General features: G+C 43.4%; 1 protein-coding gene and 1 long non-coding RNA gene across 5 annotated transcripts in view; one reads left to right on the top strand and one right to left on the bottom strand.

Annotated features, from left to right (window-relative positions):
* Positions 1–512: 512 nt before the first annotated feature.
* Positions 513–2,809, bottom strand: LOC120097083 (uncharacterized). The gene is made up of 4 exons (XR_015639067.1): positions 2,583–2,809; positions 2,394–2,471; positions 906–1,049; positions 513–639 (listed from the first exon to the last, which is right to left on the bottom strand). It is a non-coding gene; the product is annotated as an uncharacterized LOC120097083 (long non-coding RNA).
* A 75-nt stretch (positions 2,810–2,884) lies between these two features.
* The window catches only part of Uggt2 (UDP-glucose glycoprotein glucosyltransferase 2), a 159,552-nt gene continuing 136,170 nt past the window's right edge, over positions 2,885–26,266 (top strand). For 2 of the 4 annotated variants that reach the window (XM_087586273.1, XM_087586274.1), the window contains exons 1-7: positions 2,885–3,111; positions 8,405–8,487; positions 13,392–13,522; positions 13,962–14,074; positions 14,988–15,162; positions 22,097–22,193; positions 24,431–24,527. In XM_087586273.1, coding sequence (XP_087442399.1) covers positions 2,954–3,111; positions 8,405–8,487; positions 13,392–13,522; positions 13,962–14,074; positions 14,988–15,162; positions 22,097–22,193; positions 24,431–24,527 — 854 coding nt within the window. In that variant the 5' untranslated portion in view covers positions 2,885–2,953. 4 annotated transcript variants of the gene reach the window in all.

Genomic DNA, 26,266 nt, shown 5'->3' with positions numbered 1-26,266 from the left:
TTTCTCTGATTCATCACCGTGTCTGCCACTCAACTAGACATCACTTTCAAACATGGCTGCTTCCTTCTACAAACTAACTTTATCTTCATTGTTTGGTATTAAAAGTGTGTACTAAGGATGTGTCTGTATTCCAGCCAGAGGGATTAAGGTGTGTGCGAAGGCAGAGCCACACAAAACCTTGAAACAGTTTTTCTTTTTGGTAAATAACACAATCACAGTTCACAGTCTGATCAGCAAATCTATATGGTTAAAATGACCAATTTTATCTTTCCTGTATCTTGCTCCAATAGTAGGTACTTTGACCTCACTAACTATGAACTCACTAGGTATGTGTGCAAGCATAAGTTCTCATATTGTCAAGATAATTATTGAAAGCCCCCATAACGGACTGTCCATGCAAGTGTACACACACACTTTAAGACACACTGTTAGAGATTGGACAGCTCAGTTGTAAAATGCCAGCTTGGTGTACACAAAGCTATTTCAGCCCTGGGACAGCAAAAACAAGCGGGTGAAATGGAGCTGGACATGTGTAGCTTTAATAAAGCGTGGAAAGTTTTTAAAATTGGACTTGCTGATCCTTGGGTTTGAGCACTTTCAGCCGTTATTCCTTTGCTTGTGATTCTGACATCATCTTGCCTGGAAGGGAGATGTGATAGATCCCTTAGGTTTATGAATACTTCCCAACCACAGTAAAGGGCAGGGCACTCTGGCATATTTAAACTATCCCAATCAAAACATGAGCATGAGCTCTGCTTCACAAAAAAGGCTGTCTAAAAACAAAAGGGAGTTATAAACGTCACTTAAACCCAAGACTTCATTGCAGCTCAGAAAATTAAGATTCTTAGGATCTAACTTTATTCACACAGCACCGTTAAAATCAATGAATGTAGCCCTCTCTGTACCTTAAGAATTCAAGATGATTTATTCCATGAAGCACGATTCTTATTATAAAGAACCCATTAATCACTTCTTCCACATAGAATGAAAACTGTTATGAATTTTTCTTTCACAGTACTCTGAAGTGACTAACCTTGGATTTCATTTTCCTAAAAAAAAAAAAAAAAGAAAGAGAAGGAAATGCTAACGAATGATTACATCTCTGAAATGTGTACCATTCATGGCCAACCAAAGGGTTATTGGTTCTTAGAACTTAATTGATTAAATTTTATAATTTACTGATTTCAGAGTCCTTAGCCATTTTACTGACTTAAGTGTGCTTTGCTGGGTTTTTGCAGTTGGATTTTTTTTTCTACCTGCACCAGGCAATTACATAGAGAAAAAAATGTGAAGGTCATCCACTCTTGTCCTCTTATCTGCAAGCAAAGAAACAACCCTGGAGAGCTGGTCTCTGTGAGAAAATGTTCTAAAGGAACTTCAGTTGCTAGGAAAGTACTGAAAGAGATAAAACGTGCAATTGTGTGAATGAATGGTCAATATTAAGTGAATGTCATTCTCTCCAAAAGAATAGTGTGGCATGTCTACTTCCCTGAATTCAACAGGAATTAAGATTCTTTGTATCTAACTTTAGTTATTATCTTACTAAATTAGTATCTAACTTGAGTTTAATAATATATTGCATGTGACTTATACAGTATGAGGTGTGCTGGCATTTAAGGCTGGTTCTGTCAACATCCCATTTCCTTCTATCCCACATCTCAGCCAAAAATGAAGAATGAAAACAAAACATGTTATACTTTTCCTCATGCTCCATGACTGGAAATGCCGTTCACTGCCCTTGGCTTTCCGTGGACTACCAAGGACCTCCCAAGGTTTTTTCGATACTTACTGACCCTCGACATAAATTGTTCCAGATATGAGTGAGGCGTGAGTTCTCACAGAAAAGTATTATCGACAGTGGGGAAATAAGTAAGCTCTGTGTTCAGGTCCTAAAGTGAAAATCCAACGATGTGACAGCTGACGAAAGAGTCGCTGGGAGGGAAATCAGTAGTGAAGAAAGACTCCACTTTGGCATTGAGACTTACCTGAGCACTTTTAGAATAGCAGCTTCAAAAGAAAAAACATACAAGGGTAATGTATTGCGCGCGCTCTCTCTCTCTGTCTCTCTGTCTCTGTCTCTCTGTCTCTCTCTCTGTCTCTCTCTGTCTCTCTCTCTCTCTCTCTCTCTCTCTCTCTCTCTCTCTCTCTCTCTCTCTCTCTCTCTCTCTCTCTCCTGTGTGTGTGTGTGTGTGTGTGTGTGTTAGCAGCTGGAAGAGATGGTATGTACCCACAGAGTAGATGGGTACACAAACGGGAAGCAATGTCTCTATGCTCCTTCTGAGCTATTTTCCCCCACTTTTACGTTTCCCCCCACCGACCCCACCGCCACCACCACCATTCAGCTGTATCTTTTGCAGCAGCGCCTCTGAGTCTTGTCAGTGCACAGGAATCACCTGGGCCTTCCACGAGGCTGAGAGCAAGGGTCACGCTTCTGCATCCAACTCCAAAAGCAAGTGTGGCAGGACTGGATCCTAAGGGTGGGGCGAGGTGCAGCCCTCAGACCCAGCCACAGAGCAGGGAAAACCCATGGATAAACCACAGCTCTCCCAGCATTGCACACGGAGTCGCCTGCGGCTTCTTACGTCATTTCTGAGGCCTAGTCTAGCTCCTGCTCCCTCGAGGTGATTCTAACGGGAAGCTGGCCGTCACCCAGGGGTCCCTGACCAGCTGGGAAGGGACAGCTCCAGCTAGTGATAGATTGGTATGGAAGGCCGGGCTCCCCGAGACCCCGAGGCGGCGCCTCCAAGCATCCTCACAACGGCACAGCGTCCGCAAAGGACCCGGCGTCCACCCGGGGGCTCCCCACACTGTGTTCCTGGACCTCCCCTGCCACGCATGCGCATGCCCACGACAGGCCGAGTAACGGACTGCAGCTCCCCCCACCGGAAGTGGGCGGCAGGGTACCAGGAGGAGCAGACCTTAGCGTGGCTTCTCGCGCTTCCCTCAGCGCGCCATGGCGCGGGCCGGAGCCGCGAAGGGACTGCGGCTGCTCCTACGTTCCGTCGCGCTGTGGCTCGCCCTGCTCGGCGCCAGCACGGCGACTGCGTCCAAGGCGGTGACCGCACACTTGGCTGCGAAGTGGCCCGAGACCCCGCTGCTGCTGGAGGCCAGGTGGGTGCCCAGGCCGGGCGAGCGCCGCCGCCGGGGAGTGGCGGCGGGCGGAGGGACCTGGCATCCCCGAGACATCCCCTCCGGCAAGATGCTGCTCAGATCCCTGGTCCCCTCGGACCAGGGTCCCTTCAGATCCGATGTCCATCCAGTCCGGGCGCCGCCACTCGGAGGTGTCCTCCCGCCCAACCCCAGCATCCCCTTACATCTGCGGTCTTCTGGAGCGAGCCCGCGTCCCCTCAGCATCCGGAGCCTTACACTCCATCCCTTCAAACCTAGCGGCTCTTTGATCCAGTGTTTTCTCTTCCCTCTGCGCGCCCTGGCACCCTGAGCATTACTGCTCCCGACGGTCGTCACAGCACAACTCTGTCACTCACTCGCCCCATCTTCTCCACCGGCCTACGATTTTTAAAACGTCCGTGTCCCGGGTTCATTCCTGTTTCTGAGCGTCTTGTGGACATGGAAGGCGGAATGTGGCGTTTAGTGCGGGCGCTTTCTGCAAAGTTCTAGTCAGCTGATAGCGCTTTGGAGCACAATTAGCAGTGGAGAAGGCAGCATCTCAGATACACCCTCCTCCCCACAAATCACATCCAACGGGACTTGTTAATTCATTCTGTGTACTTACCTAGTAGGAAGCAGACGTAGGTACTGGATTTGTTCTTTTGTAATCCAGCAAACAAATAGGAATTCTGCTTCTCATGGTGGCACACCCTTCTAGTCCCTGAGGATTGTATGATTGTGTGACTAGTGTGAACTTACGAAAGGGAGACTGTCTCAATTTCAGTTCTTTAATATTGAGCAGAAGCAGTTTAAAACTTCTTTTATGTATTTACAAAACAACATCCCATGGTTCTTTAAAAACAAGAGTCTAATCGCTGTATTAGGTTGCATTTATTTGATGGTACACAAGGTTTATTGACTAGATCAAATGTGTCTGCTTCCTCTTTTCCAGGCTGCCTCCTGGCGGTGCGTGGACCGGATCCTACATTTAGTCCCCATCAGTCAATATTTTTCATTATTCATTTATTTATTCTCCCCTAAACTATATCCAGACTATAATTTCCCCTCCCTCCCCAACGTCCCCTTTCCCCTAGATCCTCTGCCCCTCCATTTCCCTTCAGAAAATAGCAGGCTTCTCAGAGACATCAGCTGAACATGGCACAAAAAGTTACAGTACGACTAGGCTCAAGCCTCATGTCAAGGCTGGATGATCCAACACAATAAGAGGAAAAGTGTCCCAAGAGGAGGTGAAAGAGTCAGGGACATCCTCACCTATCGTTAGGAGTCCCTCCCTCCCATCCTCCACCCCCCACCCCACCCCCACCCCCACCCCTCGGATCCTACTTCCTCCCCTCTTCTTAGTGTGTGTGTTTAAACGTTTAGCTGCATGGTTGACATTTTCCTTCCCATGAATCTCAGATTATCACTTCCATAGAGTGTTCCTTAAAACTTTCTACAACCAAGTCTGAGCCAAATTTCACACCCCCATTACTTCTGGTAGGTCAAATGGTGACTCCCACAGAGAGATGTCCACATCCTAGCACCCAAGTCTGCCAATGATCAGGTTTTTGCAAACGTAATTGATAATATTAGGGCATTTTAATTATCTTAGTGGGCCCTAAGTCCAGTGTCATGACACATAAAAATACTTAAGGAGAAGGTCATACAAAGCTAGAGGCAGAGATTGGAATTAAGTAGCCTCAAGTCACAACGTCTGAAGTGAATAAAACTAGCAGAAGCAAGAACAGTGTGTTCTAGAGTCCTCAAAAGTGGTAAAGTGCCATCCACACACAGATTCTGGACTTGTGCATCTAGAGTCGTAAGAGAATAAGTCTTTATTTTTGAAGCCACCCTGGTTTCAGCAGTTTGTTACAACAGCACTGGGAAATTAGTGTAGATTTTGGTACCAAAAATAGGATCTCAGTGCAACAAGAACCTAAAATGTGAGAAGTGGCTGTGAGTTTGGGCTAGAAGAATTTTGAGAAATTCTGAAAAGGTCTGTACATCCTGAGGAGGCTACCAAAATAATGGTGGTTCTGGTGAGGACTCAAGAATGTGTAGAACTCGCTGTTATTTTGGAGAATGAATAATCTCGAACAAGACATTGGTAAGTGGGTATTGAAAGGAGTTATCGGAAGCACGAGAAGAGGCGAGTCTTGTTATATACCAGCTGTATATCCTGGCTAACTTAGGTTCAACCACCTGTGTGCACCGACTTGGGAGCAACAGATCTGGGCAGTTGTCACAGTTACTTGAGGAGCTTTTCAAGAAGTATCCAAGATGCCACCTTGTAGCTCCTGCTGTGTAAATAAGCTTCAGAATAAAGAGAGAATAGGCTGTGGGAAGATGAGGCTACACTTTGTTATTTGGAGATTTTCTCAGACTGTTTATATTGGAAAAGATGGGGGAAACAGGAGACTGTTTATGAATGTGATCTGGAGAGATGGCCAAGGTCAGATCAACGGGGAAGTCAGCACCATTTGCTCAATAAAGGGAGGCGACTCATAGATATTCAGCCACTTCCACTGCAACTGTATAAGCTGGCAATCCCAGAATACTTAGAATACTGTCTGGAGCAGGGTAGTATTGAGAGAAGTAAGTATAGTCGCATACTGTCTGATTAATGGGTCATACATTTGCCTAGAGCTACACAGTGCAGGTTGGGCATCCCACATCTGAATCCTGAATACTCTAAAACCCAAAACTGTTAGTGCGAACATGACTCCAAAGTGGAACTTCTGTACCTGATCTCATGGGACAAAAGCAAAACACAAACTATTGTATAGAGTTATCTACATGCTATGTGTGTGTAAGACACATAAACTACACACTTAGGGTTTGTTCTCTTCTCCAAAATAAGCATTCTCCATGTGCAAAGGCTCTAAAACAAGAACTTCTGGTCCACAGGGATACTCAAGCTGTGTGTTGCTATTTGACCAACTGAATATTAAGCTTGCTCCTTATTTAAAGTCCTGTTATTCAACTTTTTGTTATATCCTAGTTAGCATTGTCCCTCTTTTAAATCTTTTACTTTTTGTTTTTAGGTCATCATTAAGATGGCCATTTTTAAGATGTTTTCATTCTCTTCTACACTGGACTAAATAACACTTCATTGGTCTTAATTGGCATTGACTTTTTTCCCCAGAAACTCTTGAAAAGTGGAATATTATTTAAGCTTTAAGCCAGAAGTCCTTGTACAGTGTAACAGTTTCCTGTTCATTTTCATATTAGGGTTTTAGTTTAAGTAATATTGTCTTTGTAAATAAGCAGTAAATATATTTAGTATTTTGGCTTCAGAACTACTTGGTTTTTACTTTTATACAATAATATTTTTATTCTTTGATAATTTCATATATCCATCCAATGAATTTTGTCCATATCTACCCACTCTTCCCCCAAATCCTCCTGCCCTGCCCCACCATTCATGTCTTCTCACTTTAAAAAAAAAAAGTAACCGTGTAGGCTAGATTTTTCAAAACCTACTTTAAATATGGTTCTTTAACATGTCAACCTCCTCTGTTTTTGCCCACCAGCCACCAGAGGTAGGGAAAAAGAAAGGTTAATAGGAAATGGGGCTTGTGTACCTGTTTAGAAATAGTTCTTTGGGGTAATTCCAATCTTCGTTGTCAGTACCAGTCCACTAGCAAAACACCAAACACAAGTCGGCAGTGGCACTCCAGTCCACTCAGCAAACACCAAACATGAATCAGTAGCAGTGACTTGATCCAGAAGAAACCTCGAGGCTCAGTAGATCTGTGGCTGTGACAAGAAGCAGTTAGAGCACCACCAGAAGTTCATTGTTATGTTTCACTCTATGAAGTCACAAGTCATAATCAGGGAAGAAAGCAAGGTGAGCCAATGCAAGAGCATCGTCAGCCAAGACCAGTGTCAGTGAAGCCCAAGGAAGGGTGATATTTATGTTCTTTCCAAGAACACATCACATGCCCTTTCACCAGGCAAGTTCCAGAAAAGCACCACATCTGTTCTCATGGAAACACCCTCTCATAAGACAGTTTCCAGAGAAAACATCACATGACACAACTGAGTCTCCAGCAAAACCAGAAATTTCCACTTCATAAGCCACTGAGTATAATTAGTGCTACTAACATATACTTGAGTGTTCTGCCATTGCCTGAGCTTGAGTAACCTACCAGGACCCATACCCAAATAAAGCTGATTCTCCTTCCTCTAGAAGTCCTCAGTTAGCTGCTAAAGCTTCTCAGCGTGGGCTGGGGCCTCATGAGCCCCAATCCTGTCCTTGCTAGATGGTGGGCCAGCTTGATCTTACGTAGGTCTTATGCAGGCAGCCACAGCTACTGTGAGTCTATGAGTTCAGTGTCCTTGTGTCCAGAAGACAGTTTCACAACAGAGCTCTGACTCTTGTAGTCTTCCGTTCTCTTCTTTACAATGTGCCTGAGCTTTCAGAGAAGTGGTATTGTTTGCCTTTTGAGGGAAGAGCACACCACAGACACAGCCTCTCTTCATGTTAGTCAGCTTTAAGTCATTGTGTTGACTTCCCTCCACTGTACAAAGCTTCTCTGGGAGCAACATCAACCTGTAGGTGTGAAAATAAGTTTTTAGAAGGTAGATTAATATTATGTCCATTTAGAAAAACAATAATGGGCTCCCTCCTGGGGCCTGTAACATCCCCACTAGATGTGTATTGCAAGGATTACAGTACCAGACCTGAGTTTCCTCCTGTCTAGTGGGCCTTGAATCCAATCAGAAAATAGGTGACTCCTCCCGTAACATTCATTCTGCTCTTGAAATAAAGGGCATCCTTTTCCAGGTTGGTCATCATTGTAGTGTGCATAGATCACAGACGGTTAAGCCTGTTGATGAGTTTTCTCCCCAGATGGTCTGCACTTTGATCTCTCCATGTCTCTTTGGTATCTCTAGCAATAGGCTACTGTTTATGACTTTTATGTAGTATTTATAGAACCGATTTTGTTAATGAACAATGAATGGTCTCTATATTTACTATTTACCTTTAATGCTCTCATTTTCCTCACCTTAATGATCTTTCATGTTGAGGGAAAAACAAATTACACATTTCTAATTGATAATTAATGATAAGAAAAAGCCAAAAGTAATGCATAGTGTAATCTTTTTTTGCATCATCACATATATAATTACTTCAGGCAGAATTTAATTTATTTTCATACCGTGTTACACTAAATGGATATCAGTAATTCATACTAACTTGGAATGTTTCGTCACCAGCATTGTTTTGTTCTGCAGTGTGGTTCATAGCCTCTGACTCATTTTGTCTTCATCTACTATGGGTTTTTAACAGTGAATTCATGGCAGAAGAAAGTAATGAAAAGTTTTGGCAGTTTGTGGAAACAGTAACAGAATTAGCAGTCTATAAGCAGACGGGTAAGTGATGTGCACATTTTGGCATATAAAACTTACACTTCTGTACATGTATTAGGTAATAATTAAATATGAACACCACTTGATTTGTAAATCTGATCATTGAATTTGAAGGTTGGGCTTTTAGTTCCGTTGGTAGGGTTCTTGCCTAGTATACAGGAAGCCCGGGTTTGGGTCACCAGCACTACCAAAGAATCGGGCACAATGTCACTCCTGTCATCTCAGTGACAGGCTCCTGGCATCTCAGTCATCCGTGGCTCTATACTGAGTCAAATGTCACCCTGGGCCGCCTGAGACCTTGTCTCAAAACAAGGCCAAGAAAAATCCTCTCTAAACGTGAAAAAATGTTTCGGTGGAAACAGCACTGCCTGTTTTTATGTCAGCTTGCCACAAGCTAGAGTCATTTGTACAGAGGGAACCTTGGTTGAGAAAATGCCCCAACTCAGATAAATCTGTGGGCAAGCCTGTGGTACATTCTCCTGTAAGTGGTTGAATGTTACCCAGTAATACTCTGGGTGGGAGCAGCCTGGGCAGGTGTTCCTGTGTACAGTGAAAGCAGGCTGGGGTTGGGCATGCTGGTTGGGCCAGCCTGGTGACATAGTACACGCAGGCCAGCCTAGGCTTCATAACTGAGAAAAAGAAAAGAAGTGGGTGGTGGGCATGAAAGAAGGACTTAGGGAGCAAGCCTATGGGCAGCTCTCTCTCTTCCACGGTCTCCCTCCAGCTCCTGCCCACATTCTTGTCCTGACTCCCCTTCATGAAGGACTGTGATCAGGACATGTGACCTGAAATAAACCATTTCCTACCCAGAGTGCTTTTGGCCATTGCGTTTTATCCCAGCAACAGAAATGCTGAGAAACTGTCGTAAGCACTCCTTTCTAAGGTATAAAGCCTGTAGGACAACTCAGTTGGTAATCGTTGCATGTTAAAGAGAAAACCAAAATTCCTAACTTACCTTAATTTCACTGGTTATGCTGTTAACTTTGGGATTGTTTTCTTGTTTTAATAGACTTTAAAAGAAGCTTAAGACTACAGCAGAAGTGAGGAAGATACGGAGATTTCTCCTCCCTCCTCCACTCATTCACGTGAAGGGAAGGGCCTCCTTACTCAGAGCTGTTCTTCGCCTGAGTCCACTAATAATGACACGTATAATGACACACTAGTATGATTTAAAGTCTGTCCTTTAGACTCTTAGCATTGTACAATCTGTGAGTTTGGACAGATGTTTACTGGCCTTGCTGCATTTTTTCACCCATATATTTTGCTTTTAAACTCTTAACAATAATTCCAATAATTACCCTTAAAAGGTCAGATAATGTGTTTTCATATCATATCTATCAAATATAATTCCTACTTTTATATATGCCAAAATGTGCATATCCATTAACATGTGCACATATATATGAATATCAAAATATGGCCATTAAAGCTAAGTTATAGCGACAGAAACTATAGGGCTAATTATTCTAAAGGAAAGATTTTTTATTTTGAAATAAAATAGATATGAATGTAGAGTCCCATAAAAATTAAGTCTTTAACCATATAGGCAGAAGATTTTTTACTGCCGATTATTAAATAGTTTTATTTTTACTCACATGTAAATGGAAGATAATTAGTTTTAAGTGTTCGTTTGTTGTACTCTGTTTGGCTTAAGTGACTTTGAAACTTAGCAATTCTTGACTTAAATTCTAAAAATAAAAGATCAGATAAACCTTTGATGGTATTTTAGATAAACTATTTGTACAATGTAGACATTTTTATTAAATTTATTTATTTATCCACTTTACAACCCAACATCAGCCCTGTCTCTCCTCCCAGTACCCTCTACACAGGTCCTTCCCCATTCCAGCCTCCCCTTTTCTTTCCAGAAGAGGAGCCGGCCTCGGGGTTCCCAGGCTTGAAGGAAGGCCGGGCAGTCAGTTCTCTGACTCTTGGGCATCCAGGCGCCGCTGGCATGGTGTGGAGGAGCTGAGAACGGAATAGGGGTCTGCAGGGCTGGATCTAGCCTGGGACTGAGGGGGAAAATGAGGGGGTGCTCCAGCTGGTCCCAAGGGGACAGTCCTTGGCTTGGTGGTGGGCTGCAGGCTTGATTTGATTTGGAAGTGGCTGGCAGTGCAGGGAGGAGATTGGAGAGCAACTCTGTAGGCAGAGGCCTTCTCTGTGTCTCCTCACAGTGGATCCCATGAAGAGGCAGTCCCTGGCACTTATTGTCATGGTGGAAAGTGGATGAGTAAAACCATACCCCTCGTCTCAGGGTGGGCCTGAGATTAAATACCTTTTGCAAGGAGGACAGTCTGGGAAGAAAGGGTGATTGGCTAAGCCTCCAGGCCTTTAGGTACCTCATTATAATGGAGAGCTGTCTTGAGCCTATGTGACCCGTGGAGGGGATTGGGCATTGCCCTTATGTGACTGATGGTCACAAATCTATGAAGGGCTGTGGGCTATGACTGGCCTGGTTTCCTGGGAATCAGGTAAAATGCCTACCATCCTTTTCAGGGTCACTGGGGTTTCAAGCCTCCTCAACCAGGATCCAAGGTGCTTTTCACACTCCCACACACGGGATCCGCAGGCAGGCAGGCAACGGTACCCACATAACGACCAAGCCGCTCTTCTGCTACAGATGTGCAGGGGCCTAGGTCTAGCCTGAGCTCACTCTGGTTGCTGATTCAATCTCTGGGACCCCCCCAAGGGTCCAGGTTAATTGACTCTGTTGGTCTTCCTATGGAGTTCCTGTCCTCTTTGGGTCCCTCAGGGTTAGCATTCCTAAAAACATTATTTAATAACCATTATTTTTGTATTACGAGATGCCAGGCACTGCTCAAATGATGGCACCACAAGGATGAGCAACCGTGGCAGACACTCACCTTTGCACCGTGTGGTGGTGGCAGTGAACCAGCTGTGCACACTCTAAGGCAGGGCGAGCGCCAGGCGGCTTTGCAGGACGTGAGGATACACAGGGGACCTAGGCAAAGCTTGGAGCACAGACACTTAAACATTTTCTAGTTGTGACCCCTTTTTACCCAGGAAATTTTACATGACACCAAGCATGTGGGCATGCAAAATAGGTACAGAACCAAAGAACCAAGTGCTTGACCAATAGTAAGTCATCAGGAAATTGACGTCAAAACAAATCAGGCATATAAGTAACTTTACCGTTTATTACAGATGAAAGCTAACTTGGAATTGAGTTTCACTAGTGAAATGGTTGCGTTTGTTGTCTAACATATGATCCAAAGATATTTAATTTGTTACTTACATGCCGAAGAATGACAGTAAAAAAACATTAAGTTTTAGAACTGGGAAATAGCTCCGTTACTAAAGCAACTTTCTGATGAAGCATGAGAACACAAGTTTGATCCCAAAACACATGTGAAAAAGACGCCTGTGTTGTGCTGTTATCTCAGAGACAGGATCCCTGGGGCTTGCCGGCTGGCTAGCCACCCGAGCCTACTTAGTGAGGTCAGGGACACTGAGAGACCTTGCTTCCTGAAGGGAGGTGGATGGTAACTGAGGAGTAATGAACATGTTGCATGCAGGCATACACTGCCATGCACACACTGTGTTCTGTCACTAAGCCATTACATTTCTGAAAGAGTGTGCAGTCTATGCTAGAAACACTTGAGTTCCTAACACTCCATAGCCTGGAATCTAAGCTGGTTGTTTCAGGAAGCATTCATTGCCAAAGCCTGGGTCAGGAGTGCTCAGAGCAAGGTGGAGACCACACTCAGGTAAAGCGGCAAGTGTTAACTCTTCCAAGACGAAAGATTAAGAGAATGAAGCAGTGGCTGACTCTATTGGCATAAATGAATGGTCTCTTAGATTCTAATAGACAAAATGAGTAAAATGTAAGGCAAAAATAGAAAAGTGAAGGGCAGAATAATGATGGCTTAATAACATAAATAGACTCCACTCTATTTCAGAGTAGAGGTGATTTTGATAGTTATAAAGTATAGGTATTTCCATTCTGTTTTATTCACTGATGACTTCACACATGTGTGATGAATTTTATTCACTGGTGACCTCACACGTGTGTGATGAATTTTATTCACTGGTGACTTCACACGTGTGTGATGAATTTTGATTATTCTCACTCCCTTTACTCTGACTCATTCTGTCACCCCACTTCTCCCTCTGAAACCCTTCTCTCCTAAAAGCCCCCTCCTGCTTTCATATAGCTTTTTTCTATGTGTGACCCACTGAGCTCTAATCCTGTTGCCTCTGTGACCTTGTGTGGAAGGTGCTGCCTACAACATGGAAACAGCACACAGATATAAAATCCTGCTATCCCCTCATCATTCCTTCATCAGCACCCCAGGCTGTCTTCAGCTGTATACTACCCTTCTCTGTGCCTCCTACCCCCAAAATCCAGTGGTCTATCTCAAAGCCTGCTGAACAGTTTCAAAGCTGAAGTCAGAGAGCAGGCGTCTCTTCCTGTCTAGAGAGCGGCTCCGAGAAAGGAGAGCAGCGTCTCAGTGTGCACCAGCCCTAGACAGGAGTGTTACAGTTCACGATGAAAGTCACATTTGAGGTGTGCTTCTTGGAATGTTGTTGACATGCTAATTGTACTTGGCTCACTGAACCAAACTGACTCTCTCTTACCAGCCATATTCTGCTCTTTCTATGGCTCTCCAGTTTTTTCCAACTGCAGATTGGATCTGTAACTCAACCTGTGCAGGAAGCCATCCGTTGGACTATATTGAAGTGCATCTTCCCAATGGATGTTAATGGCAAGAGCAGTTTAATCTTGTTGGTCGCTCAGAAAACACTGCAGTAGATAAAACGCTGTTGTCTTTAACAGCTAACCCAAACTTGAAATATGATGGTTTGACATTGATTCAGTTAGTTTTATAGATAGGATGTGCCAGTAAACTGGATGTGAAATCCTAACATCTTTTTCTTTTTTGTAGAATCAGATTATTCTTACTACAACCTAATCCTGAAGAAAGCTGGGCAGTTTTTAGACAATATACACATCAACCTCCTAAAGTTTGCTTTCTCGATAAGGGCATACTCTCCCACGATTCAGATGTCCCAACAGGTAAAAAGCCCAATGAAGATGCATACTTAACAACAATGCGTATCATAATATACATTCAGCTATTTAAAGTGAGCAGCATTGGGTTCTACAAATGTATATTTCATTCCATAACCTGTTCATTATTTTATTACCATTTCTGTCATTGATTGTCGTTGAAAAAAAGAAATATAAGTCTTCTTGGAGTTAGGAAAGTGTGAGAATACATTGCCGGCGAAACCGCTTGTAATAAAAATGTTATAGAATTAAAAAAACCTTGGATGCGTGTATCTCCTAAGACAAGGTTTATTCTATAACATATTGCTTACTTGTGCTCAGAAGATATTCTACCATAATTAGAACAGTAACGTCACAGTAAACGGTCAGTTATTTTAGAGTCACCGTTGAGCCTTAGGGTCCCTCCCATCCATGAGCCACTGTAACAGCGTCCTTGGGGTTGTAGGTTGCTGCCGAGGAGCCACCACCAGATGGCTGCGCAGCGTTTGTGGTCGTGCATACAAAGCGGACCTGCAAAACCAGCGAACTTAAGAAGTTGCTGAGTAAGGCTGCGTCAAGGTAAGTACTGCGGGGATGACTGTGGGGAGAGACTGGACTAGAATTTCTGACGTTCAAAGACTCTGGACAAGGGTACCGGATCCTGTTTGTATCAGTGCTCGAATGAGCCGTTTATGACTTTCAGTCCATTTTAGAGATAAGAACAAAAACTATGTTGCAGAAATTTTGAGGACACTAGGACTGTTCCTCATTATCAGTGTGTGAGGAGTCTGCCATCCCTTACCTCCTCGCATATCAGACTCTAAATGTCTACATTTCTGTGTGAGGAAAACTTTCCAGACGTAGTGGCTTAAAGTAGTAATTACTTTCTCTGCCATCTGAGCACCTCTTTCACCTGGTCTCATCCTGCTTGTGCCTCAGAAGCTGAAAAGGGAGTGTAAGTGACGGTCACTAGCTTTACGAGTAAAGGCAGAGTTTACTAGAAAGTGAACATGATCCAGCATGCGCCTGGGAAAGAAGCTATCAGAACTGTTTGGAACGGCTGTGGAGCCTACACAGCTCCCATGCTGCCTGAACCTGTCCCTGTGCATAAGACACTCCTTCACGGATCTTAGTACCAAACGCTACCTTTTAATGACGGTGTGCTGTGGTATGGCCTTTTATGTATTTGGAAACTATTTTCAGGGAATATGAACTGTAGTGAAAGTTATTCTAACTAAATATAAATTTAATTGATTAAAGTTACATTATTAAAACATTATTTTATTGACAGTGCACCATATTGGAAATTAAAGAATTTTTAACAGTTTTGGATAAACCAAATTTCTTCTTTTTTATTTTTACTTTTCTATTTCTACAGTTACTGACATTATGGATTCTTTGATAACAGAAAATATCAAGTATCAAGATATATATCTGATACACTTGTTGACTCTCACTTCCTTTGAAAGTTTGTATTTTGTTTTTATTTTAGGCCCAGGCCTTACCTATTTGAAAGAGACCATAAGTTTCCCACAAGCAGTGAGAACTTACCAGTGGTTATTCTCTATGCAGAAATTGGTACAAGAGCGTTTGCTGAATTTCACAGAGTATTGTCTAAGAAATCAAAAAATGGTAAAATCCTGTATGTTCTCCGCCACTACATCAAGGTACATGTTTGCATTGTTTTGGGTTTGTTTAACCAGTATTAGTAATTTGTGCTTTTCTTTTCAGACCCAGACAAAAGCTTTATCAATTTCATTCATCTTTTGTATAGAAGCCACTTTGATTTCTTGATTGCCTTGGCTTCTGCAGTCTTTCCATCTCAGCGGCGTTCTGTTCCCAGATCTGGTGCTCCTTCCCAGTATCTTCTTTGGAGTTTAGTTTTCTTGCGCACATCTGGTTTCTTCAGGTGACCTCAGGTTGCCATTTGGGACTCTTTCCTTTGTTGCTGCTTAACTGTTAAACATCCGTGAGAATGGTTTCACTTGAGCTCAGCATTTTGAGAACATCCTGTTCTAGGAGAGACACGAACAGAGCCCGGGCAGCTCCAGCCATTCCCTTCATGTCTCAGGATGCTAGATCCTGACCGTTCTTCTAAGAGTTACATAAAAAGCAGGGTAACCACTGCGGTACAAGGTCACCTGAAGACCTGCCTACTCCATTAGGCATTTATTACTGAAATGTCTTCCAGTCTCCTCTCTAGTCTCAGTTTTTAAATTCTATTGTATGATTTTAAATTCTATTGTATTATTTTAGTGAAATCACTGCTATTAGAAAGGAGAAAATCTACTTGGCGAATGGCATGTGTTCACCATAGCTGTCATGGAAGTCGATCAACATGGGATTCAATGAGCATAGATGGCCTTATGCTGCCTTTCACCAGATGCCTTTTTGAGGGAGAAGAAGAGATAGAAAGATTTTGTTACCTCATTTGGCCTACAAGTGTTTCAGTTTACAAGTCCAAGCTTATGAAACCACAAATCAGTTTTTTTTCCTTTTCTCCATCTTTATTAAATTGGTTATTTCTTATTTACATTTCAATTGTTATTACCTTTCCCAGTTTCCAATCAAACATTCCCCAACCCTTCCCCCTCCCCTCCTATATGGATGTTCCCCTCCCCATCTTCCTCACCTTACTGCCCTCCCCGCAACAATCCTGTTCACTGGGGGTTCAGTCTTAGCAGGACCCAGGGCTTCCCCTTCCACTGGTGCTCTTACTAGGATATTCATTGCTACCTATGGGGTCAGAGTCCAGGGTCAGTCCATGTACAGTCTTTAGGTAGTGGCTTAGTCCCTGGAAGCTCTGGTTGCTTGGCATTGTTGTACTTTTGGGGTCTCGAGCCCCTTCAAGCTCTTCCAGTTCTTTCTCTGAATCCTTTAACGGGGATCCCGTTCTCAGATCAGTGGTTTGCTGCTGGCATTCGCCTCTGTATTTGCTGTATTCTGGCTGTGTCTCTCAGGAGAGATCTACATCCGGCTCCTGTCGGCCTGCACTTCTTTGCTTCATCCATCTTGTCTAATTGGGTGTCTGTATATGTATGGGCCACATGTGGGGCAGGCTCTGAATGGGTGTTCCTTCTGCCTCTGTTCTAAACTTTGCCTCCCTATTCCCTCCCAAGGGTATTCTTGTTCCCCTTTTAAAGAAGGAGTGAAGCACTTGCATTTTGGTTATCCTTCTTGAGTTTCATGTGTTCTATGGATCTAGGGCAATTCGAGCATTTGGGCTAATAGCCACTTATCAATGAGTTCATACCATGTGTGTTTTTCTGTGATTGGGTTACCTCACACAGGATGATATTTTCCAGTTCCCTCCATTTGCCTATGAATTTCATAAAGTCATTGTTTTTGATAGCTGAGTAATATTCCATTGTGTAGATGTACCTCATTTTCTGTATCCATTCCTCTGTTGAAGGGCATCTGGGTTCTTTCCAGCTTCTGGCTATTATAAATAAGGCTGCGATGAACACAGTGGAGCACGTGTCTTTTTTATATGTTGGGGCATCTTTTGGGTATATGCCCAAGAGAGGTATAGCTGGGTCCTCAGGTAGTGCAGTGTCCAATTTTATGAGGAACCTCCAGACTGATTTCCAGAATGGTTTTACCAGTCTGCAATCCCACCAACAATGGAGGAGTGTTCCTCTTTCTCCACATCCTCGCCAGCATCTGCTGTCACTGGAGTTTTTGATCTTAGCCATTCTCACTGGTGTGAGGTGAAATCTCAGGGTTATCTTGATTTGTATTTCCCTGATGACTAAAGATGTTGAACATTTCTTTAGGTGCTTCTCAGCCATATGGCATTCCTCAGCTGTGAATTCTTTGTTTAGCTCTGAACCCCTTTTTTAATAGGGTTATTTGTCTCCCTGCTGTCTAACTTCGTGAGTTCTTTGTATATTTTGGATATGAGCCCTCTATCAGTTTTGTAGAATTGGTAAAGATCTTTTCCCAATCTGTTGGTTGCTGTTTTGTCCTAATTACAGTGTCCTTTGCCTTTGCCTTGTAGTTTTATGAGATCCCATTTGTCAATTCTTGATCTTACAGCATAAGCCATTGGTATTTTGTTCAGGAAATTGTCTCCAGTGCCCATGTGTTCAAGATTCTTCCCCACTTTTTCTTCTGTTAGTTTGAGTGTATTTGGTTTGATGTGGAGGTCCTTGATTCACTTGGACTTAAGCTTTGTACAGGGTGATAAGCATGGATCGATCTGCATTCTTCTACATGCTGACCTCCAGTTGAACCAGCACCATTTGTTGAAAATGCTATCTTTTATCCATTGGATTGTTTTGACTTCTTTGTCAAAACTCAAGTGACCATAGGTGTGTGGGTTCATTTCTGGGTCTTCAATTCTATTCCATTGGTCTATCTGTCTGTCTCTGTACCAATACCATGCCGTTTTTATCACTATTGCTCTGTAATACTGGTTGAGTTCAGGGATAGTGATTCCCCCAGAAGTCCTTTTATTGTTGAGGATAGTTTTAGCATCCTGGGTTTTTTGTTATTCCAGATGAATTTGCAGATTGTTCTACCTAACTCTCTGAAAAATTGGATTGGTATTTTGATGGGGATTGCATTGAATCTGTAGATCGCTTTTGGTAAAATGGCCATTTTTACTGTATTAATCCTGCCAATCCATGAGCATGGGAGATCTTTCCATCTTCTGAGATCTTCTTCAATTTCTTTCTTCAGAGGCTTGAAGTTCTTATCATACAGATCTTTTACTTGCTTGGTTAAAGTCACACTGAGGTATTTTATATTATTCATGACTATTGTGAAGGGTGTCATTTCCCTAATTTCTTTCTCGGCTTGTTTCTCTTTTGTGTAGAGGAAGGCTACTGATTTATTTGAGTTAATTTTATACCCAGCCACTTTGCTGAAGTTGTTTATCAGCTTTAGTAGTTCTCTGGTGGAACTTTTGGGATCACCTAAATATACTATCATATCATATGCAAATAGTGATATTTTGACTTCTTCCTTTCCGATCTGTATCCCCTTGATCTCCTTTTGATGTCTGATTGCTCTGGCTAGTACTTGGAGAACTATATTGAATAGGTAGGGAGAGAGTGGGCAGCCTTGTCTAGTCCCTGATTTTAGTGGGACTGCTTCAAGTTTCTCTCCATTTAGTTTAATGTTAGCAACTGGTTTGCTGTATATGGCTTTTACTATATTTAGGTATGGGCCTTGAATTCCTATTCTTTCCAGGACTTTTATCATGAAGGGGTGTTAAATTTTGTCAAATGCTTTCTCAGCATCTAATGAAATGATCATGTGGTTTTGTTCTTTCAGTTTGTTTATATAATGGATCACGTTGATGGTTTTCCGTATATTAAACCATCCCTGCATGCCTGGGATGAAGCCTACTTGATCATAGTGGATGATTGTTTTGATGTGCTCTTGGATTCGGTTTGCCAGAATTTTATTGAGTATTTTTGTGTCGATATTCATAAGGGAAATTGGTCTGAAGTTCTCTTTCTTTGTTGTGTCATTGTGTGGTTTAGGTATAAGAGTAATTGTGGCTTGGCTTCGTAGAAGGTATTCGGTAGTGATCCATCTGTTTCAATTTTGTGGAATAGTTTGGATAATATTGGTATGAGGTCTTCTATGAAGGTTTGATAGAATTCTGCACTAAACCCGTCTGGACCTGGGCTCTTTTTGGTTGGGAGACCTTTAATGACTGCTTCTATTTCCTTAGGAGTTATGGGGTTGTTTAACTGGTTTATCTGTTCCTGATTTAACTTCGATACCTGGTATCTGTCTAGGAAATTGTCCATTTCCTGAAGATTTTCAAGTTTTGTTCAATATAGGTTTTTATAGTAAGATCTGATGATTTTTTGAATTTCCTCTGAATCTGTAGTTATGTCTCCCTTTTCATTTCTGATTTTGTTAATTTGGACGCACTCTCTGTGTCCTCTCGTTAGTCTGGCTAAGGGTTTATCTATCTTGTTGATTTTCTCAAAGAACCAACTTTTGGTTCTGTTGATTCTTTCTATGGTCCTTTTTGTTTCTACTTGGTTGATTTCCGCTCTGAGTTTGATTATTTCCTGCCTTCTACTCCTCCTGGGTGTATTTGCTTCTTTTTGTTCTAGAGCTTTTTGGTGTGCTGTCATGCTGCTGATAAATGTTCTCTCCTGTTTCTTTCTGCAGGCACACAGCACTATGAGTTTTCCTCTTAGCACAGCTTTCATTGTGTCCCATAAGTTTGGGTATGTTGTACCTTCATTTTCATTAAATTCTAAAAAGTCTTTAATTTCTTTCTTTCTTTCTTCCTTGACCAGGTTATCATTGAGTAGAGCATTGTTCAATTTCTACGTATATGTGGGTGTTCTTGCCTTATTGTTATTGAAGACCAGCTTTAGCCTGTGGTGGTCTGATAGGACACATGCGATTATTTCTAACTTTCTATATCTGTTTGAGGCCTGTTTTATGACTATGACTGATTATATGGTCAATTTTGGAGAAAGTACCATGAGGTGGTGAGAAGAAGGGATATCCTTTTGTTTTAGGATAGAATGTTCTATACATATCTGTTAAGTCCATTTGGTTCATGACTTCTCTTAGTCTGTCGACATCACTGTTTAATTTCTGTTTCCATGATCTGTCCATTGATGAGAGTGGGGTGTTGAAATCTCCCACTATTATTGTATGAGGTGCAATGTGTGCTTTGAGCTTTAGTAAGGTTTCTTTTACATATGTAGGTGCCCTTGTATTTGGGGCATAGATATTTAGGATTGAGAGTTCATCTTGGTGGATTTTTCCTTTGATGAATATGAAGTGTCCTTCCTTATCTTTTTTGATGACTTTTAGTTGGAAATTGATTTTATTTGATATTAGAATGGCTACTCCAGCTTGCTTCTTCAGACCATTTGCTTGGAAAGTTGTTTTCCAGCCTTTCACTCTGAGGTAGTGTCTGTCTTTGTCTCTGAGGTGTGTTTCCTGTAGGCAGCAGAATGCAGGGTCCTCGTTGCGTATCCAGTTTGTTAATCTGTGTCTTTTTATTGGGGAGTTGAGTCCATTGATGTTGAGAGATATTAAGGAATAGTGATTATTGCTTCCTGTTATATTCATATTTGGATGTGAGGTTATGTTTGTGTGCTTTCATTCTCTTTGTTTTGTTGCAAGACAATTAGTTTCTTGCTTTTTCTAGGGTGTAGCTTTCCTCCTTATGTTGGGCTTTACCATTTATTATCCTTTGTAGGGCTGGATTTGTAGAAAGATATTGTGTAAATTTGGGTTTGTCGTGGAATATCTTGGTTTCTCACAAATCAGTTTTGATTTTAATCCTTGTCCAAAGAAGAAAGTACACAGACATTGAATAAGCACCTTTCTTTTATTCTACAGGAGCCAGTAACTTTGCTGTACGATACTAGACACTGGTTTTGTGGCATAGCATTTCCTTTATGAACTCTGACAAGATGTGTGGCCTCCTGACTTCAGGTCCCCAAGCCCACAGCTGCAGTGTTGTTTTGGGGTAGCTGTGTGGAGCTGGAACCTCTAAGACATTTCCTGTCAGTGCATTTGTAAATAACTCAGTTGCTACATGTTTCATTTGCGTCATTCCTGAGTTAAATTTTAGTGTGAGCAGCAGTTTTCATTCCTGTGTATCCAAAGGCTGTTCATACATTTTCTGATTTGGAAATAAACAGGCTGGGAGAAGGCTCTCTGCTGACATGCCTAATTGTAAGCCTAAGAGAAGCACGAGTGGAGACAAAAGCGGTGTGCAGGCATATCGAACTGTCACTGTGCAAACGTATGTTAGGCAAAGACACATGGCTGCCTCTAAGAATGCAGTGCGTGCCGAGTCATTAAAACTAGCTTCCTACCTGGAGTAAAGCCCAATGCTGGCGACTGCAGCCCAGCCGCAGGAGTTTCCGATGGAGAGAAGGAAAAAGACTTCTTACGGTCATGTGTTCATCCGCGGTGCCTCTTACAGAGTGACACAGGATTTGCCTTGCTTATTGCTGGAATCTCTAGACACACATTTTATATTGTCCCTTCCCAGAAGAAAATTAGCTACTAGAATTCAGATAATATAAATATTAGGTCACAAGTGTTAATTTGTGACATTTGAAATACTTTATTCATCAAGGAATCTGAAGAAAGAGCTGAACAGGCTTTCCTAAGCACTGAGTGCTTTATTGTCTGTCTGTATGTATGTCTGTCCATCTGTCTCTAGTCTCAACGTTTTATTGTTTATTTTTGCTCACTCTCTGGTTGTCCTGGAACTCGCTACCTAACAAATGAGAAGCAAGTGAGACTACTAAAGGGTCATAGCTACGTTTCCATTAGGAAGGTGTCCTCAACAAAATTTTGGTTCTTTCGTAGACTGTGGTGAACGTAAGTGTCCCCCACAGTGTAATAATATTTCATGGTGGTTAAGAGCATTTGTGTTGGGCAGGAGCTGTAGCTTCATCTAGAATACTTGCCTAGCACTTGCAAGGCACTGGGTTCAAACCTTTGCATCTAGTAAATAGGCACGCACACACATGTGCCTCCGGTGTGAGTAATTTGCTAGAGTATCCTAATACGGCATGCTACAGTTACATAAATTTAAAGCAAGATGTTTAACTAAATGTTTCTTCTTTTTCTGAAATAAATGTATTTGAACAGAAACCAAGCTCAAGAAAAATGTACTTATCTGGCTATGGAGTGGAGCTGGCAATTAAAGATACAGAATACAAGGCATTGGATGATATCCAAATTAAAGGTAAGATTTTAAATGTTTAGCTAAGGCTTCCTTCTTCTGTTCTCTGACACTTTTATTAATACATAATGTATTTGGTTGCCTCCCCCTTCTCCCCAGCACATGTTCCTCTTAACTCAACATCCTTTGCTTTTTGTGTATAACCCATTTCGTCCATCCATTAGTGCTTCCCACATGCACATGTGGAAAGTAATTATTTTAATATAAAAGCAGTGAATTAATCCAGTGGCGTAATTTTTATCTTATGATAGTCCCCAATAAGCACACAGAGAAACCAAGATTTATCTCAAGATACACCTCAATAGCTAAGCAGTTAAATGCTCTACCTTAACCCCCTATGCTAGTCTGGCTTCCTCCCATCCCATCCCATCCCATCCCATCCCATCCCATCCCATCCCATGATACTTGCATGTTATTATTGATCACCAGATCTTTGGGCTTCAGGTGCTTTTCACCATCTCTCTCTGGATCCCTTTCTCATAGGTCCAGTTCCTCTATCCTGGCAGATATCAATCAATCAATCAATCAATCAATCAATCTCTCCCTCCCTTCTTCATTCTACTCTTCTCTCTCCCCTTCTCCCCTCCCCTCTTCCTTCTCCCTCCCCCTCCTCTCTCTGTTCTCTACATGCTACATAGTAGACATTGCACACTGTTCTCCATTCTGCCCAGCCATCAGGTGATTACCATTTATTGGCAAGGCAGAGAATAAATGGTAAGAACTCTTTGCATAAACTTGAGCAAGGAAATTCTTGATATAAGCATTACAACGCTGTGAACAGATTGAAACAAGATATGAGGGCAGAGAAATCAGCATTTGAATAACACAAGGGCAAACTTTGCAGTGTACAAAAACATGCCTGCACACGAGTGTGATGTTATCTGCTAGGGTATGCTAGGCCACTTACTAGTGGTCATTCCCCCTCAAAGAAAGGTGACTGTCGCTCAACATATGATGATGACATCCATCACTTATAGCTGTGAGCTGGGCGTGAGGCATGCCGGCGCTTCTGTGAAGCTTCCTCTTGTGCAGGTGACTGCAGGCTCCAGTGAGTTTCTGTGTGACAGCCGTGCCCTTTACAGAGCTGAGGACTTCCTAGCTCTCCTCATCAGCAGCACTTACCTCCTCCCCTCGCCGTTCTGCCGTGTTTACTGCCCTTGGGGTGGCAGCACTTTGATACAGATGTCTCATCTGTGGCAAAGACTTGGGACATTCTTTAAAAAGGAAAACACCAAAAATAAAACTTGGTTAGTTTTTTGAGAATTCCATGGAGTCTGTTTCAATTATTCATCTCATTCCCCAACTCTTCTGAGATGTACACCTCCTTCTCTATGCACTCAAATTGTTTCCTCGTCAAGAAAACTTTAGAGCAGTCTGTATTCTGGACGTACGGCCTTCTACTGGAATACCCTAAAAGACAGCTGACCCCACTTCCCAGCGGCTAGTTGCCAATTCTCCCGAGCTGGGAGACTCAGTTTCTAGATGCCCAAGGTCTGCTTTTCCCTTTCTAGCCCTCACATTTCTGTGCCTTTCCTTAGAGCCGTTTGCTTTCTTTATTAAAGTTGTCCATCTGTCTTTCTCATTTCCCATTGCCTGTGGTATTTATCAGTAGTGTCTATTTCCTGACATTTATCCCATCAGAAATCCAGGTAGAGAACAGGGATTGAATGCAGCAGATACTTTGCTAGCACATAACTAAATCCGAGCATCCTGCGTTTCTGCATATAGTCGGGACCCAGGGCTGCACAGGGGGACAGCATGGTCGCTGTGTGTACTCATGATGAAGGGCAAGCCCTTACACCCTCCCACAGTCCACCCCTGCACTGTGGGTAGAAGACAGGAAATGAGTATAACAAATATACTGCTGTTTTATAAGGTCATAAATGTCTGTCTAAAGACCCTTTGAGATCGTTTAAGATTGCTTGAATTGTGAAAACCCTCAGATTTATAAGCGTACAGATCTACCATGAGATCGGAAAGCATAAACCATGAGTTATTGTGGGTCCTGTTTCTTATCAGTTTGGCATATAAAGTAGAGTTGCTATAAAGTAATTTATATAATATTCATTATGGTTATACAGTATGTAATGATCTAAGCCTGTTTTTAAAAAGAATGCACATTTATTTTGGATTATGTATATACACATACACGCACACATGTTAACCTTGTGCATGAAAGACAAGTAAAGCAACCAGAATTCATTTTACTGAGAGTTCTATGTTCTTTCCCCAATGTACAGATATTTATTTTTCCTTTAATGTAGCTACGACTGATGCCACTGTAGAAAATGAGACCGGAGCAGATGAAGTTCAAGGATTTCTTTTTGGGAAACTGAAGTGAGTGAATAGAAATGAAATTGATTTCGTGTGGCACTTTTCTGTGAAAGCGGTTCGTTCGGCGCTCTGTTGGCACGTGCCCTTCCCTCACACACACTGTCCTCTGTGGGCACGTGCCCTTCCCTCACACACACTGTCCTCTGTGGGCACGTGCCCTTTCCTCACACACACTGTCCTCTGTGAGCACGTGCCCTTTCCTCACACACACTGTCCTCTGTGAGCACATGCCCTTCCCTCACACACACTGTCTTCTGTGGGCACGTGCCCTTCCCTCACACACACTGTCCTCTGTGGGCACGTGCCCTTCCCTCACACACACTGTCCTCTGTGGGCACGTGCCCTTTCCTCACACACACTGTCCTCTGTGGGCACGTGCCCTTTCCTCACACACACTGTCCTCTGTGAGCACGTGCCCTTTCCTCACACACACTGTCCTCTGTGGGCACGTGCCCTTTCCTCACACACACTGTCCTCTGTGAGCACATGCCCTTTCCTCACACACACTGTCCTCTGTGGGCACGTGCCCTTTCCTCACACACACTGTCCTCTGTGAGCACGTGCCCTTTCCTCACACACACTGTCCTCTGTGAGCACGTGCCCTTCCCTCACACACACTGTCCTCTGTGGGCACGTGCCCTTTCCTCACACACACTGTCCTCTGTGAGCACATGCCCTTTCCTCACACACACTGTCCTCTGTGGGCACGTGCCCTTTCCTCACACACACTGTCCTCTGTGAGCACATGCCCTTTCCTCACACACACTGTCCTCTGTGGGCACGTGCCCTTTCCTCACACACACTGTCCTCTGTGAGCACGTGCCCTTTCCTCACACACACTGTCCTCTGTGGGCACGTGCCCTTTCCTCACACACACTGTCCTCTGTGAGCACATGCCCTTTCCTCACACACACTGTCCTCTGTGGGCACGTGCCCTTTCCTCACACACACTGTCCTCTGTGAGCACGTGCCCTTTCCTCACACACACTGTCCTCTGTGGGCACGTGCCCTTTCCTCACACACACTGTCCTCTGTGGGCACGTGCCCTTCCCTCACACACTGTCCTCTGTGGGCACGTGCCCTTTCCTCACACACACTGTCCTCTGTGAGCACGTGCCCTTTCCTCACACACACTGTCCTCTGTGAGCACGTGCCCTTTCCTCACACACACTGTCCTCTGTGAGCACATGCCCTTTCCTCACACACACTGTCCTCTGTGGGCACGTGCCCTTCCCTCACACACTCTGTCCTCTGTGGGCACGTGCCCTTCCCTCACACACACTGTCCTCTGTGGGCACGTGCCCTTCCCTCACACACACTGTCCTCTGTGGGCACGTGCCCTTTCCTCACACACACTGTCCTCTGTTGGCACGTGCCCTTTCCTCACACACACTGTCCTCTGTGGGCACGTGCCCTTCCCTCACACACACTGTCCTCTGTGGGCACGTGCCCTTCCTCACACACACTGTCCTCTGTGAGCACGTGCCCTTCCTCACACACACTGTCCTCTGTGGGCACGTGCCCTTTCCTCACACACACTGTCCTCTGTGAGCACATGCCCTTTCCTCACACACACTGTCCTCTGTGAGCACGTGCCCTTTCCTCACACACACTGTCCTCTGTGAGCACATGCCCTTCCCTCACACACACTGTCCTCTGTGGGCACGTGCCCTTCCCTCACACACACTGTCCTCTGTGGGCACGTGCCCTTTCCTCACACACACTGTCCTCTGTGGGCACGT

Source organism: Rattus norvegicus, chromosome 15 (genome assembly GCF_021556685.1).
Source record: "Rattus norvegicus strain SHRSP/BbbUtx chromosome 15, alternate assembly SHRSP_T2T, whole genome shotgun sequence".
Classification (NCBI taxonomy): domain Eukaryota; kingdom Metazoa; phylum Chordata; class Mammalia; order Rodentia; family Muridae; genus Rattus; species Rattus norvegicus.
This window is presented reverse-complemented; position numbering and strand designations above follow the sequence as displayed.